At 36.0% G+C, this 17,500-nt stretch overlaps 1 protein-coding gene across 3 annotated transcripts in view; it reads right to left on the reverse strand.

Moving 5' to 3' along the window:
• The window catches only part of LOC125028518 (transcriptional regulator ATRX-like), a 40,945-nt gene extending 23,880 nt beyond the window's left edge, over positions 1-17,065 (reverse strand). For 2 of the 3 annotated variants that reach the window (XM_047617869.1, XM_047617868.1), the window contains exons 1-9: positions 16,927-17,065; positions 15,800-15,934; positions 10,386-10,499; positions 9,554-10,124; positions 7,658-7,843; positions 6,397-6,515; positions 6,007-6,141; positions 5,621-5,790; positions 1-2,532 (exon numbers count right to left, since the gene is read on the reverse strand). The exon at positions 1-2,532 is cut by the window's left edge and continues 36 nt beyond it. In XM_047617869.1, the coding sequence (XP_047473825.1) occupies positions 1-2,532; positions 5,621-5,790; positions 6,007-6,141; positions 6,397-6,515; positions 7,658-7,843; positions 9,554-10,124; positions 10,386-10,499; positions 15,800-15,934; positions 16,927-17,001 (4,037 nt within the window). In that variant the 5' untranslated portion in view covers positions 17,002-17,065. Of the gene's footprint in view, positions 2,533-5,620; positions 5,791-6,006; positions 6,142-6,396; positions 6,516-7,657; positions 7,844-8,249; positions 8,355-9,553; positions 10,125-10,385; positions 10,500-15,799; positions 15,935-16,926 lie in introns of those variants that run through there. The other variant, XM_047617870.1, reaches the window with a different exon arrangement.
• Positions 17,066-17,500: the final 435 nt, after the last annotated feature.

The raw sequence follows: 17,500 nt of genomic DNA on the forward strand, positions 1-17,500 counted from the left end.
TCATCAGCTTCACCATCATAATGCTTTGCTTGTTTCTGGCGCTCTGTCTCCTTCTTTCGCCTGAACTCGGGGAATTCTTTGACGTCAATGAATTCATCTTTCTCCAATTTGCTCTTGACTTCTGTGCTGATCTTCTGCACTTTGGTCTGGCACTTGCTCTCCAGCTGCTTCTCCTTAAGCTCTTCCTTTTCTTCTTCTGTTAGGTGCTTCACTTTCTCCATCTTCTCAGCATATTTCTTGAGGAAGTTCTTTTTCTTACACTTGGGCTTGGGTTTGTCCTCTAGTTCATAATCACTCTCACTTTCCAGCAGAGAAGCCATGGCCATCTGGTTGTCATCCTTATTAGGTGTACTGCTTCTTTTCACATTTTTCTGTTTTTCTCCTTTCTTGGTGCTCACATTCTCACCACCAATTTCATCCTTGCTCTTACCTGCTTGCCGTTTCTTTTTTTCTGGAGTACCCTCTTCTGAACTTTCTCCTTGACTGCATTCCATGGGTTCATCATTTGCTCTGGTTTCCTTCTCATCACCAGAGTTGTCTTTATCATTTTCAGATTCACTTGCTAATAATTCTGAGAAAGCTTCTTTGTTCTCCTTCTTCTTCTTCCTTTCATGTTCATCAGACTTCTTAGGACTGTTTCCACCTTTCTTACTCTCAGCTGCTTCTTTATCATTTGTTTCCTCTTCATCTGAACTTTGCTTTCCATTCACCTCTTCCTGTTTTTTCTTTCCCTTGCTTTTCATTGGACTTTTCCTGGGTTTCTTCTCATCATTACTGTCTGTTCCTTCTCCAGAGCCCTTCTCCTTCTTAGTATCCTTCTTCATCATCTTTTTCTTCTTTTTCTTCACACTATGATCTTCATACTCTTCTCTCCGCCTCCTCATCTCTGTATCAGTGTCTTCCTCTTCTGAGGACTCATCATTGGATGACATATCTCCAATTCCCAACATATCATCCTCATCGTCATCCTGCCGTCTCTTCTTTGTTCTTCTTCTTTGAGTTTTCTTCTTTTCCTTTGAATCTCCATCTTCTGACTCTCTGTTTCCTCTTCCCTTTGCTTTACTCTTCTTTTTAGTTTCTTCTTCACTCTCCTCCTCCTTGGATTTTTTTCCTCTTTTCTGCTTCTTACCTTTTGGTACTTTCTCAGAGCCAGTTTCCTCTTCCTCATCACTAATCAATTTCTTTTTCTCTTTTTTCTGCTTCTCCTCCTTCTGAACTTTTTGTTTTCTTCCCTTTGATTTATTTTCTTTGTTATCTGCCTCTTCATCAGAATCCTCACTGTCTTCCTCCTCCTTCTCTTTCTTAATTACTTTCTTTTCTTCTTCAACAGATTCCTCCTTTTTGAATGAGCCTTTCTCATCTGACGAATCTCTCTCTTCCTTTTTCTGATCTTTGGCCTTCCTTCCTCTTTTACTTTTCACTTCTTTTTCAATGTCTGAGTCAAGTTCCTTCTTTATGTTCACCTCATCTGGTTCGTCTGTACTTTTGCTTCTCCTCGTCCTCCTTGCATTTGAAAGAGGGGGCTTTTGTTCTTCTAATGTATCAGCACTTTCTTCGCCATCCTTCTTCTTTGACAAACCTGCCTTTGCACTTCTTTTACATTTTTCTGTACTTTCCTTTTCAACATATTCCAATGTAGTAGTGGAAAGAATACTTGAATCTTTCTCTACATCTTCAGCTTCACCATCAGATCCTGATTTTGTCTTGGCATTTTCCATCTCGGCCTCATCGTCAGGTTCTGAGACACCTTTGCCGCCACCTTCCTCTATTGCAGCATCACTGATATTGTTCATCGCTTCATCCTGTTCCACAGGGTCATCTATATCAGCTGAACATTCATCCTCTGATCTAAAATTGCCCTTGCTTGAATCCTGGCTTGCATCATCTACTTCCATTTCCTCTTTGCTTGATGCCTTTGAAGAATCTTGGCTTGCAGTCTTTTTACATCTGGTTCTACTTCCTTCCTCTGCATCTGCCTCGACATCTTCATCATCAATCTTTGACTTATTCCTCTTTCTTTTGGGTGTAACCTGTTCTTCAGTTTCCATGTTGATTTCTTTCAAGCTGCTTTTCTTTTTGGGTGAAGATGTGGTACTTTCCTCAACTTCCTTTTTGCTCTTTTTGCTTTTGTTCTCAACTATGGAATCAATGTCTTCTGCCTTTTCTTCTGAAACCAGTTTTTTTACCTCAACTGAAACATTTTTTTCAAGGATTTCAAAATTGGTAATCATCCCTGTGAGTTGCTTTAAAATTCTTTTACCTGCCTTTTCAGTTCCCTCTGCTGAGTATTGGGAACTCTTCCAAGTGCTATCTATTTTTTCAACATTCTTTAAACATAACGAAAGCATATCAACCATAGTTTCAATGCTCTCGTTTAGCCAGGCTTGGCCTTGCTTTTCTCTGCTGTCAACAGATTTGTCCTTATCTGTTTTCTTTTCAACTTTCTTGGGTGAATTCTTTACAGCTCTTTCCTTCCTATTCTTTTTCAGAAGCTCAAACTTTGAAAGTAAGTTCTTTTTATTCAATTCTTTCCTGTCAAACCCAAAAAAAGAAAAAAAAAGAAAAAGAAAAAAGAAAAAAGGAAAATTTAAATTAAATCCAAAAATGACTTTGAATTACAAGAGAGAAAAATGAAGATGAGAAGGAAAAGAAAGAGATAATACTTATTCAAGGTATTTACTAGCAAACTACAGACCAACACACACAATGCATTACTTGGGAATATTTATGTATAAAAATTGTATAAAAAATGTGAGCATAGCAACTATCTTAACCCAATGTGCGCAGGCTTTTTCGGCAGCTGTGCCAAATGGTTTTCTCCAAATGGGCTGCATCTGTAGGGATGCCACCTGTGGCATCGGTACTACACCACCATGGCATCATAGTAGATACCACCCATGAACAAAGGGTTAACAGTTGATTCCGGCCAAAACCTTGTTATGCTCTATGTGCATTAAATCTAGATAAGTCAGTGATTCATAGCAATACATACATCTATATTGAACCTCAAACCTAATTCCCCCTCCTCTTAAAATTTCAGTCATTATTAAGACATCACCGTTACTGAGACACCTCACATAAACCCCTTGGATCCCGGTACTTTGCTGCCAGCATGTAGCCCAAAATCTGAGCATTAACCCTACAATGACAGTACCAGAAATCTCATGGCTTCACTTATTCCAGTGACTTCTGGCAACCGTCCAGCCATTGGACCCTGGAGTCCGATACATGTAGTGGAACTTCCCGCTTGACTCGCTCCAGTGCATCGTGACCGCACTTGTCCTGATGAATTAGTTTTTCATGATGGCAATACGTGTGCCCAGCAGTAAGAGGTTAAGATTACTTGAGCAACCACTATGACAGATGTGTTTGTGTGTGTCTGCAGGCCAGACACACACAAACACTCATGTGCGGTGACAAGACTCCATGCCTCCCCTTTGCAATGTTGTCTTCCCTTTTTCTGGTATTTTAACTTTTCTGCCATTTTCTAATGTCTATATCTGTCATTTGATATGCTGTATGCAGATGGTAATAGATGGTTTTCCTTGCACAAACTCCGTATCAACTCTCTAGGTAGACCAAATCTCAGTGCAATAATAATAATAAGTAATAATTAAATTGTGTCTTTTATTTATCTATTTATTTTATAACATTTAATTTTCAATAATATAACGTGCACTGCCAGGTCACAGTGGGCAGGAAAAGGATCCTGAGGATAGAAATAGTGTCCTCCTTGAATCTGGCATTCTGCCAGTTATGGATCATGGATGGTACATTCCATACTTGTTTAACAAAGGAAATAATGCAATAGTCCCTTCCTAAGTGGCCACTGAGTCTAATCACCAACCAAGAACTTCATTCACTCGTGTCAAGTCATTTATGTTACCCCAGCCTTCAGTCTAAGTTCTCAAGACAGCAAGTTCCCATCACCCTGGCCCTCAGCTAATATTTTCTATGATGACATGTTCATGTCATCTGCCCCTCAAGTCAAACTCTTTCATGACATGATGGTCACATTATCCAGATTGTATGCCTTAATATGTTCACTTCTACAATATAAAATTGTCATTCCCTGCTTTTATCATTCCCAGAATTCTTAAAAAAAAAAAAAAAAAAAAAAAAAAAAAAAAAAAAAAAAAAAAAAAAAAAAAAACCTGTGTACATTATATGACCATAACTTTAAGAAATAATTATTTGTGTTGCTTCTAGTTTTTGATTAAAAAAAAAAAAAAAAAAATAAGGGTACAAGCCTACAGAACTTTCTCTTGCAATCACATATGCAAGGGTATCATGGAATTATTTCAGGTATATCAACCCAATGTCACCAGGAAAATGCTGTACTCTTTTTTTATTTTTTTTTGTGATATATCTCTGCACATAGATGGCTCTACAGGTGCTTAACCATAAAGGAATCATAAATAGAACTTGTGACCTTACCTGATGTCAACTTTCTTTGAATTTGCATGTTTTTTTCTTCTTTTATTTTTACTAATACTCTCAATACCAATGGTGCTATCTTTATTATTGACATGATTATTACTATGATCTTATTAACATTATTAGCAGCAATATAAAATGACATAAGATATTTTAAAAAATCAAAGAAAAGGGTAAACAGGTGAAACAAATAATAATTATACTTGGCTCATTGGTGACTTAGTGCAAGTGGAGCTATCTATGTGTTTAAAGAATTAATAAAGTAAAATCACAGTGGAAATGGCACATACATATATGTCATGCCTGTCAGTTTTGGGTGAAATTGTCCTTTAGGCATATTCTGGGTTGTAATACAGATCATCATCTCCCTAAATGGAAAGATTTATACTTTACGAGGTTTTGCTAATCCCTTGGTAACGGGGGAGGGAGAGGGAGAGGGAGAGGGAGAGGGAGAGGGAGAGGGAGAGGGAGGGAGAGAGAGAGAGAGAGAGAGAGAGAGAGAGAGAGAGAGAGAGAGAGAGAGAGAGAGAGAGAGAGAGAGAGAGAGAGACAGAGAGAGAACTACGCTCTGGCGATCAATGGCAATGTGCTGACTTTGAGCACGGAAATTCGGGACATCAAGCGGTTTGTTATGACGTCTAGAAACGTGACCCGTCATGAAGGGGTTAAATATAATGGAAAAAAGGAGTAAATTTCGTGGGTACAGTTGCTGCCCACGTAACAATGTCATGAAATCCTTTATAAGGCATCAATGCTTGCTTGTGTGAAAGTCTGTGCTTCTAATTGAAATGCAAGGAACTTAAATATCTTTTTTTACAATAATCTCATGAATGTGGCATGTTTGAGGAAAAGGGGAAAGGATTTGAGTTATCCACCATTATCATTCACGAAATAAGACCTTACAATCTTAAAATTTACTTGGATGTTCCCTTTAACCCCTCAATAACAGTATCAGAAATCTCTCAGTGTCACTGACTCCGGTGACTTCTGGCAACCAGCCATATGGCGAGGTAGTCCACTACATGTAGCGGAACTTCCCGCTTGACGCGCTCTAGCACGTTGAAACACCTATAACCGTACCCAGCATGATGAGTCGGTTTGTTATGATGGCTATAGGATGGCTCAGCAGAATGGGTTAAGATACATGAATTAATATGGATGCATAATTCCAGAATTCCCTTACCTTGACAGATTGTCGTCTTGCACTTCTGATTCCTCTAAGTTACTTAGTATAGCTCTGTGCAATGCTCGGAGCTCTGTCATTGAAGTCTTGTCACAAACGTAGCACGCCCAGTTCTCTGCCGTTTCTGCATTCTTCAGCTCAGATCGACCCATGGTTCGCTTTATACAGCGCTTCATAGAGAGAGAGAGAGAGAGAGAGAGAGAGAAAAAAAATCAATACTGCTCCAATACAAAATAACATTCTTGAGATTAATTTTACAATATATAGGCATGAGAAATTCTGGTACACATTCTTTTGCACTACTTGTCAGTTCTTCACAAATGTTCCTACACTTTTAATGTGCAGACTAAAGCAAATACTACAAAGATAACGATTGGTATGTTTACCTTACAAAATCCATTGAAACAACCCTCCTGCTCACAGCACAGTAAATCACCTCCTTCTGCACACAATCTGCAGTACTCATCATAACCTTCTTCATCTTTGCAAAATCTACCTTTCCCATAATATTTCCTACATCTCTGCAAAATTAATACACACAAAATCATAAATTTGAAAACTAACAGCATTTTCATATCTAGCTAAACAGCATGAAAATAGACACTCTAATAGAAAAAAATTTCAGTGTTTCATGAAGTCTACATTTATCTACAATAGTGATTATATTTCTGATCATCCAAATACTTAATATATGTATAAGAAAAATACGACTACTACTACTACCACTTGTAACACAAGTCTTCTCAAATTGTAAGTGGTCTGAATTGACAAATCACCTTGCATGAAAGAACTCCTAGTACTGGGTGGGTATAGACCAAGGATCGAATCTGATGATTGATTTGTTCATTGCAAGCAGTGCATCTCATCACTGCATCACGAAGCTTCTTTTGAAGATCTGCAAGAAGAAAAAGTGGACAGGATTGCAGTGAATTTCCTGTCTCCAGGCTGGTCATCCTGCAGGCTTTCAGGCTGCCTGTTCCCCTGATGTTATTTACAAAAAAAAAAAAAAAGAGACTACTCCGCTCTGCAAGATGACATGGGATTTACTGTTTTCTTGTTTATCTTTTTTTTTTTTCAATAAGAATATACCAGTGTTTTATATACTCTGCCTTACCTTTCCCATTGGCCCATAATCTACATCTACACTACTTTTTGTATAATTTTATTATTCTCTATATATTACAAACTTCTAAGCTTATTTTAAACTCACAACATACACTATTTAACCCCTTCGATCTGGATGATGTGACAATCATGTCATAAAAAAATCTGGCTGAAGGGGTGGGTGACATCATGGGAAACTGCTGTCCTGAGCATTTCGGCTGAAGGCCAGAGTGATGGGAAAGACAGTATATAAGACAGTTTATAAGGGCAAGCCAGGTTGTGTGTGTGTGTGTGTGTGTGTGTGTGTGTGTGTGTGTGTGTGTGTGTGTGTGTGTGTGTGTGTGTGTGTGTGTGTGTGTGTGTGTGAGAGAGAGAGAGAGAGAGAGAGAGAGAGAGAGAGAGAGAGAGAGAGAGAGAGAGAGAGAGAGAGAGACTTTTATCTTGAGTGATAACAGACCTTTAGATCATTAGCTGACTAACTGGTGCTTCTCATGATGTGGCAAGCTGCCTCTGTGTTACTAAGTAAGTGTATGGTGTGTTGTCTCTACTGCTTATGTTTAAAAGATTTGTGGTTAATAATGTACATGGATGCTCTTTTCATATTGCCTTTATAGTCAGCCAGTGATATAATTTTATTCTTTTTATTACAACTAAATCACCTGAGAGTCATTACCGATTATGCCAAAACTACATGGACATTACCTATAACACATGCTACCAAATAAACATTTATAATTCTATACAGTTTATGATCATCCACTACAACGATCACAAATATATCCGCAGCTCTTTATGAGCTGCACTCTCAGATAATGAACAAAAGACACTGTGAAGAAGACAGGACAGAACAAAAATAATAATAAATAAATAAATTAATTAAAAAAAAAAATAAATAAATAAAAATAAACAAATAACAAAATCAAGGTTTCTTACCACTTATGTTCTTTCGGTAATATTCATCCTCCTCTTTGGTGTATTTGATTGTCATCTCATCCTCCTCTTGCCTGGACTTCTTCCCTCCAGCATCAGCCTGGTCTTCCTGCTGAGAGTCACCATCTGATGAACCACTGTTCTTGCCTTTTCCTTTGGCTGATTTTTTATCCCTTGTGTTGTCTTTATCTGGTGAAGTCAGGGAGAGATGTACAGGTTTCTAAGAACAAGTGTGCAATGAAAATCAAAAAAACTTCTAGAATACACACAAAAGTATGCGCACATTTCAATCCTTCTACTTTTAATACAATTCACACCCAAAAGTACTTAACCCATTGGCGACGGGTATAGAAAATTAAAAAAAACTCTACGCTCTGGCGAACCGCGGCAATGCTCCAACTTTGAGCCCGTGAATTCGGTACATCAAGCTGAATCATTGCCTCGGGGCGCTTTGGCGCGCCGCCGCGGCGGACAGCCGCATGCCACATTTCGTGCATATTGTTATGACGCCTATAGCCGTGACCCGTCGCCATTGGGTTAAAGTAACCTACAGAAAATGAAATTACATGTTGGAAAAAAAAAAAAAAAAAATTACCTATAAATTCCACCACAAAAGGAGAGGTTTTCAGCATGCATTTAGATGTGTCACAATCACTGTTAATTGTGCTCACTGAAAGTGGGAAAAACTAACTAAGACAAGACAAAATAATGGTATCACACAAACAATCCGATAAAATTTTAAAGAATCCAAGTTTTGATATTTGACAATCTACCAAAATCAGTCATCAGGCACCATGACTTCAAACCTTTCATCTATGAGGTAAAATGGAACCAAAGAATTTTGATTTAGTATAATACCACTTTCATATAATTTGAAGTTAATTAAGTGACGGATTTTTTTCTTATTGTATATCATGTCCATTTTACCTATATTACCACTACGCAGTCAGTCTTTTTTACCATTTGGGATTTCCCTGTGCCACACTAAACTATGTACAGGGAATTGCATGCAGTATACTCTGTAGCATACTCTATTTTTTTAGGAAATGAGATTAATAAAGTGGGTTGTTTTTTCTCATGCTAGGGCCAAATAAGTAACAACCTGCTAATGCTTAAAACTTAAAGCTCAACTGTACATGACCTATTTACACTTTTAAAGATGATATTCTCCTACCATTTGCATAATTTGTGAAACTGTTACCATCTTGGGTTTGGAAAAATATGAGTAAGATGGGGTTCCTGCATGGTTAGTGATCAAAGGAAGAATTGTGGGAGAGGCCCATGTCCAGTCATGTGATCATCCTTGAGTGTTTCAGGTAGAAAATTCAGGGCCATATACTGCTGGTTAGATCTAATCTTACTGACTTTCATCTTTTCATGAAACTGAAGGGACATTTTCAAAGAACATTTTTGGAATGAATGAAGTAATAATTACATTTCTGAATGTGTATGACAAAGGAATCTAAAAACTTGTCATATAGTTCTACAAAGACCTGAATGTCCTGGGAGACTACATGGATAAATAACTCATGTGTAGATGTATAGTAAAAGCAATTAGTAAAGAAGTAAAAGTATGCATTTGAAGTGAATAATGGACATGTAAAATTAATGAAAAATTTGAAGTAAATCTAAATATATAACAAATAATTCTAAAACATCTGAAACACTAAAACGTAAGATACAGAGGCATAAACACATTATTAATGCACTAAGCAAACCATTCGGATATTTCATCTTTATCATATAATTTGCTAATAAGACAAGAACATAGCATTACAGATCTATCAATTAAATTCCCACAACCTGGTGCTCATTCCAAAACCATGGCAATGCATAGGCCCTAAAGAAAATAATAAGAAGAAGAAATTTTAGTTTCTCGAACATCTACTAAAATCTTACCACTATCACTTCCTTTTGATGTATTATCATCATTGTTTTCTTCATCATTTGAAGAATCCTGTTCCTTTTTAATGTTTTCTTTTTTTATATCCATTTTGGATTCTTTTGGAGGTGTGTCTGTTTTTAATACACTTTTTTCTATTATAACATCATCATCCGAATCTTGACTTTGGACCATCTGACTTGTAAGGTTTTCTAACTTATTAAGTTGTTCTATTTCTTCACATACAACCTGCTCCTTCTTTGGATTAGGAGTAACATTCTGGTCTAATGATGTGGTTTTGCTCTCTACATTTTCTGAATCTGATGCAAAGAGGTCTTCTATGGAGCAATTTTTATCAACTGTATCCAAGAGACTTGTCTGGCTATCAGTTTCTATGCCTTGGTTTCCATTGACTCCATTCTCTGTCTCAGCAATTACATCTTCTAAGATCTTCTCACTGGCTGCCACTTTGCCATCCTCTTCAGGGAGTCCATTCCCATCCATGTTTATCCCCAAAACACTAAAAACATCTTCTTGAGTCAAGCCACTTCCACTGGCTGGAGTCTGAGTCTGAGGCTGGACATTATCCTATCAAGTTCAGAAATTTGAATGCATTTTTAAATAGTTGATATGAGAATATTTAAACTATAACACCATTACCTGAATTTTTATAAATTTCTTCATTATAATATTTTACATGTATTTTTTTTTTATATAAACATTAGAGAAAAAAAAATATACATATATATATATATATATATATATATATATATATATATATATATATATATATCTAGTATATCAAAACTACTACACTATACTACACTTTACAACAACATCTATACTTACTTTTCTTTTCAACATTGCTGAGCTATGAAACCCCATTTTTTTTCTTGACAAGCAGAACCGTCGCATGAAGTTATCAAGCCATGCAACTGTTGGCTTGAATTCCTTGTCAGAGACCTGTTATCAAATACAATTTGGGTGAGTCTAACAAGTTTTCCTTTTAGAACTTTTTGCAGCAGAATTAGATACTAATCATAATTTTGGTCTATATAAAGGCCTATCAGGAAGATCAATTTTATCAAACCCATAAATAATTTCATTCCAGTTCAAAGTAAAAGGGGTTCCAGCAGAAAATATAAAAACGGGGTAAATCTATGGCCTTTCACCAGAACATGTAACCAAAGCCAAAAATATTCTTACAAATCCCTACTCTCACAGAATATATAGGCAAGTACAGAACCTGTAAATAAGATTGGAATGCAAATGTTTTCAATACTTCATCACACATAAATCAATGCAAATGTATTATTATGAAAAACTTTGGGATCAAACATAGCTACGATAATTCTGGCAGCTATTCAGGAGGGTTCACACAAATCAGACAACACCATCTGTTGTTCAGTGCATGTATTACTTTGTAAGAAAAGGTTCTTTGCATATGTGGTGCTCCACTGCCATTCATGCAAATTGCACCATAAGTTTAGCTACTTGTGTGTTGCACATACTAGGGAAGACATTTTCTGATGACACTAAGTATATACTTCAACTTAGTGAAGAAGAGAGATCACATAACAAAATATGGGATCAACTAGACTCAGTGAAAAGTAGTGGCTGAAATTAATCAGAGATACTGGGTGATGAGCTACCCTCACTATGGGTTACAGGAAGACATCTCTGTGAAGTGAGAAGCTCTTGAAATGTAAACTACTATCAAATCCATACATTTCAGTCCCCAAATTAAAGCAAGAAAACAGAAATACTGAGAAATGTATTTATATGTTCAATCTAGCATCACCATCAAAAAGATGTAAGCCTCTCCTCTTACCATCCTGCACCCATGTCCTGACTTATGCCTGAAATGCAAAGGCAATGTATTTTTTGCAAAAATTGCAAAAACATTAGACCAATAAAGACTGGGAAAATGTTCTTCTCTGATGAGTCAATAGGTATGAAGTGGTTCAAGGATCACAATATTATGGTTTTGGACTGGCCCAAGAACTCTATCAACTTAACTCAATAATTCCAGTATCAAAAATTGGCAGGTTGCCAGTAATGCTAGTCTGTTGATGTGCATTGGCAATTTCACCATTTTGCACCCAGCTCATTCAGTACTCCCGAGCACAATATTAAGGACCTATTTGCCAGTAGATGTATTTTATTAACAAATATTAAAAATAATAGGTTTCTCTTCACTTCAAGTACCTGTATCTAATGGTGATGTCAAAGGATGTCACTACTATTGGAGAAAGATAAGCTCCCTCTGATATACTGCAGAGTATGGCCTTATGCAGTGACATCTGACTTAGTCACATGGTATGATTTTAAATCCTATTGAAAATCTGTGCTATATGGCAAAGAAAGGCTAGAAAATATGGATACAGGCTCTGTTCCCAATCTCTTCCAGGCCACTGAACTGTTAGTCCTTGGTCCACTCAATGCCCCACTGACCGAGAGACTGCCTCTAAAATTACTGATACACTATATCTATGTAGCATCTGCTTTTTTAAACCATGTACTCATTTTTTTTTTATTAGTATTACTTTCTCCACACTGAAGCTACAGTGTGTGGTGTTGATCCTTGGAGGGGATAAGCCTTTAGAATTTTATAAGGCACTATAGATACTTAGTCTTGGACACATAAGGGTGATAATCTACTGGCCTTGTATGCTGTGCTCTATAATTGGTCAGCAGGATCATGAGAAGCCAGGCTTGTGTGGCACTTGCACCGCAGTTCAGTACCAACCATGATTAAATGTGGATGATCAAGTGGACTATCCTTGGCAATTTTATTAATCCATTTAAAAACTGTACAGAATTCTGTGTGACGTGAACAAAATGACATTGACAAGGGTCAGCATCATTTCATATCCGTAAGGGGATACTTGTACTTGTCAGGTGGTGAGGGATACGTACTCGTAAGAAGACGAGGGAATTCATCTGCATAAGCAGCTAAACTCTGTTAAATGTATAAAATTATTTCTTGGGTTTGTAATAACCATTTGATATAATGACAGAATTAATCATATAAAAGTGAAGTCACATACAAAATTCTAAGTATTATACTTATTCAAACACTGAGCCCACTCCAGAGCGAGTGGAACAAAAATCTGTTATCCAGTGGCTTATATATGAATATATTTGAGATATTTCAACTTATTATTATATCTACCCAAGGAAGTATGAACTTCAGAGTGCTCACATGGACCAAAATATGGGCATTAGGCTTACATGTGTGACTGCTCTGATGGACACGCGGCTTGTAGGCCAGGCACACAAAAATACTCATGCACAGTGGCAAGACTTTATCCCTCACCTTTGCAATGTTATTTTCTCTTTTTATGGATAAGCATTTTCAGCTTTTAATTTTTTTTCCAATGTCCATATTTGTCATTTGATTTCCTTTATCCAGAAGGTAATAGACTGTTTTCTTTTCACAAACTCCATAGCATCTCTTTAGGTAGTCTATAACTCAGTGCAGGAAAAATAAAAATAAGTAACATTTTTAAATCTTTTTTTTCACAATATTAAATTTTATGTAATGTAACTTATGTCACCATTCACAGCAGCCATGAATAGGATGCTAAGCATGGAAATGGAGACCTCCTCAGAGCTGGCACTCTTCCAGTCACGGCTCACAGACATTACATTCCATAATCGTTTGTCAATGGGAATAATGCAAAAAAAATTCCCTTTTTCTAAACGCTAAATGAGTCTAATCACCCTCCAAAAGGTTTGTGCACTTGTGGCGAGTCTTTCCTGTCAACCCGGCCTTCAGCCAAAACCCTCATGATGGCAAGTTCATGTCACCTGGCCATAATAATAATAATAATAATAATAATAATAATAATAATAATAATAATAATAATAATAATAATAATAATAGCAATAATATAATAATGAAAACAATAATTTATAATGAAATATTTAATGAAAATTTTCTATCATAATTTAAGTTTTATACGTGAAATATGCTCTGCATTGAGACTCCCTGGTAATATCTGCAGCTTATTCATATTCTTATATTGGTCAGTTTTTGTACCAAATCTTATTAAATCAGGACTATTCAAACACTAAACTTTGTGTTTTTATATACATATATACCTACCCAGAAGTTATAACCCCCCTGTGACCCCTCATCCTCCCTGTTTGGAGCATAGGAAAAATTAATTGGCTCCAGTAAGTCTTGAACTCCGTTTACTTTACATATGTGCTTCTATAATTCTCAATATTTCATGAATATGTTCATGCTAGAATAATGTGATTACAGTATATTTGTACTGGCATTGCCATCCACAATCTTCTATTGCTTTATTATTCCATAAAAAGGGAAGAAGTGGTTGCCATGCCAATAGTCTCACTGAAGAGTACAATAAATGATGATTTTATTTATATATAACTTCATTACATAAACTTTGGTCAGCATCCAAAGTTCCAATGGCTTGTTCTCAGTTCTTTGTTTACATTAGCTTTGGTACCATTCAGCATCTGTAGGTTTATTCTGAAACCATTTTCTCTGTTGAAAGAATGTCGCAGTATGAACACCACCTAAAAGGTGGATTTTTAAATTTCTAAACAATATACGAGATGAAGCCTGTAGACTAAAGACTGAAAATATACACAATATAGTTTACAATTGCAAGGGGGGAGGGTGTCTCAAATTGTTATCTGTCTATGATCAAATGACTGGAGCAAGGTAGACATCACCAGGGCCAACCCCCTTAACCCCTTCAATCAGGGTGATGTGACCATCACCGAGGGGTGGGTGATGTGAACATGCCACAATGGGAAAATCTGGCTGTAGGCTGGGTGATGTGAACCTGCTGTCATGAGTGTTTTGGCAAAAGGTCAAAGTGATGGGAAAAACTTCCCAGGAGTGCATAAACCTCTTGGGAGGTTGATTAGACTCATTTTCTAATTTTTTATTATATAGTCTGTGCAAACCAAATAGTCTTATTACCATCTGGATAACGCAAATTAAATGGCAATTATGGATAGTTGAAAACGGCCAAAATAGCTAAAAAAAAAAAATACACACACTTATATGTAAAAAGTAGAAATAACATTGCAATTTGGAGGCATAAAGTCTTTTCATCACACGCATGTTCTCGTACTTTAATCTATATAGAAGGTCTACACTGCCATCCCCCCTTCCAATTCTGAACAAGACTTAGTCTCAAGTAGATATCTTAATTTCTTCAGACATGTTACAAATGATTCATCAATAGTATATGAAGTGTCACATACCCCTTAACCCATTGGATCCAGTTGCATCACAGCAATCAAATAATCAAATCCATATTGGCCATTTGATTTGTATTATCCAGACAGAAATATATATATATATTTTTTTTTTGCACAGACTCCAATCATCTCTCAAGGTAGTCTACAACTCTGTGCAAGAAAAATAAAGCTATGTAACATTATGTAATTGGTGTAATTTAAAAGAATTTTATATATCAAATTTTCTGTAAAAAAATCTGCATTGCCACTCACAGCGCCAGGAGTATGACACTGTGCATGGAAATGGCATCCTCCACGGAGATGGTGCTTTTCCAGTCACCACTCATGAACGTTTCATTCCACACTCATACATCAATGGGAATAATGCAAAATCACCAAATGAGTAAAATAAACCTCCCAATAGGTTTGTGTACTAGTGGCAGGCCTTTTCCCTCACCCCAGCCTTCAGCCACAACACTCACAACAGCAGGTTCATATCACCTGGCCTATAGCCAGACTTTCCCGTGACGGCATGTTCACATCACACACCCCTCGATCTGGATTTTTTCATGACATGATCCAACAGGTTAATATAAATATGGAGAATTTTAAAACCTATAACACAAGCACTTTTTTTTTTTTTTAAACAAATTTATATGTTTGTTTGAACTTTCCATATGCAAATGGTCTGACCCGATCACAATGGAAAAGTACCACTGCTCCCATGTAAACAAGCCAGTTAGGTCTGAGGAATCACACAAGCATCCTCATAAAAAAAAATCTGATAATGTTTTACAAGAACTTTTTTTGAATTATCAATAGTAGTATTATAGATCCTCCACAGCAAAAGATCAAGATGGATATAAGTCACACTACCATGAATGCAACATATACAGATAACTTCAATTTGGACATACAAAAATTGATGGAAAAAGTAGTTAAATGATAGTCTTCATAAAGTTTATCCTTAAATTTAGGAAATTATGCAGCCATAAATTAATTTATCCATTCCTAAATACATGTTTGTATAAACTTACCATCAATGCAATGTTCAAGGCCATCTTACGAACATCATCCCTGAGCTTGTGCTTTCCAATTTGACATAGTTTATCATAAAGCATCCCTTCCACTTTGGGATGCTCACTGTGCTTCAAGCCAGCCTCCCTGTACACCTGTGCAGATAAAGAGAACATATTAATATCAATAATCACTCAGGCTCAAAACTGTTTATACTTTTGTGCATATGTGTAACTATAAATATAAATATAAACATAAATATACACATATACAATATATTTTCCTATGTTCTTGATTACTCTGCTTTGGAAATACTAAGAAACAATCAAGGCCTCTTCTGATAAATTATCAAATGTTAATTGAGCCATTTCCTATTGTTGTTTTATTTTAAAAATACAAACAGCGGTGCCCGCCTTTACAAATGATACAATGAGAATTAGGGTAGGAATGCCACATCATATTTAGATATACTTAATGTGTAATATTTCCATTATAAGTAAGATTTATTGCCATATTTATCAAAACAGGGTATATTTCCATATAAATGTGCATTCTATTGTCAGCTTAACTTTGAGATGTGGCAACTTGGCTAATTATAGACTTTTTTCCGTCTAAGACAAATTTTGGAGTCTAAGACCTTTTGTGAATACTGTCCCAGGTATTAAGCTCAGCTGAGTGTGACTTGTAGACCTAGCCCACATGAACACTCTTATGTGGTGTCAAAAATGTTATTATCTCTCTGACAGCATAGACATTTTTTTTTTTTTTTTTGCCATTTTCCAAAGACTATATTTATAATAAAAATAATGCATGAACCCCTTTCTGAATCCCTACGAAGTCTAATCTTCTGCCAAGAGCTATGTGCTTTCATGAGAAGTCATGCCTGGCACCAGAGGTCTCAGCCAATTCTTTTATGATGGCACATCCTCCTTACTCTAGTCCTCAATCATTTTTTTCCTAGTCATGTCAGCTATAGCCAATGGGGTTAACATTATAAAATTAAAAACATTATCATATGAGTTACATTAGTTCTTCAAAACAAAGGAAAAGGATTGTCCTTGAGAAACATTCAATTTATAACTGAACAAAATGAAGGGGGGGGGGGGAAGTTGAAAACCAAAAAAAAATGTTGTTTAATAAGACTTACCTGGCCTGTCATGATGACAGCCACCTGCTGGGAATTCCCATCTGGGTCATGCTCCATTCTCATAAAAGACTCCATGATGTCCAGTTGTATAAAGATCAAGAGAACTGAGTAGCAACTAGCAAAGGCACCAGTTCATCATTCCTGAAAATTAAATCAGTACAAAAATAAGTACCTGCATAAGAAAAAACTAAACAAAAAACATACACAAGGATTGGTGATTATATAATATATAATTATATATAACATATATAATTATATATATTATAAATAATTATATATATATATATATATATATATATATATTACATATATATTACATATATATAGTATATATATTATATATATTATATTTATATATATATATATTATATAATTATATATATATAAACAGATTTTTAAGAATTTAAATAAATTTTCTACTTGGAAAGCTATTATATTTCTTCTTTATGGTTTGCGAAGTTATAGCTTCGCCCGGGCCTTCTAAATATGGCCCGGCCTGCTATTATATACTCTATACATTTGTTAAAAAAACACATTTTCGTGTGTTTTTACGGCATGTTGCATCGTATATCAT

The sequence above is a fragment of the Penaeus chinensis genome, chromosome 9, assembly GCF_019202785.1.
Source record: "Penaeus chinensis breed Huanghai No. 1 chromosome 9, ASM1920278v2, whole genome shotgun sequence".
Taxonomy (NCBI): Eukaryota; Metazoa; Arthropoda; class Malacostraca; order Decapoda; family Penaeidae; genus Penaeus; species Penaeus chinensis.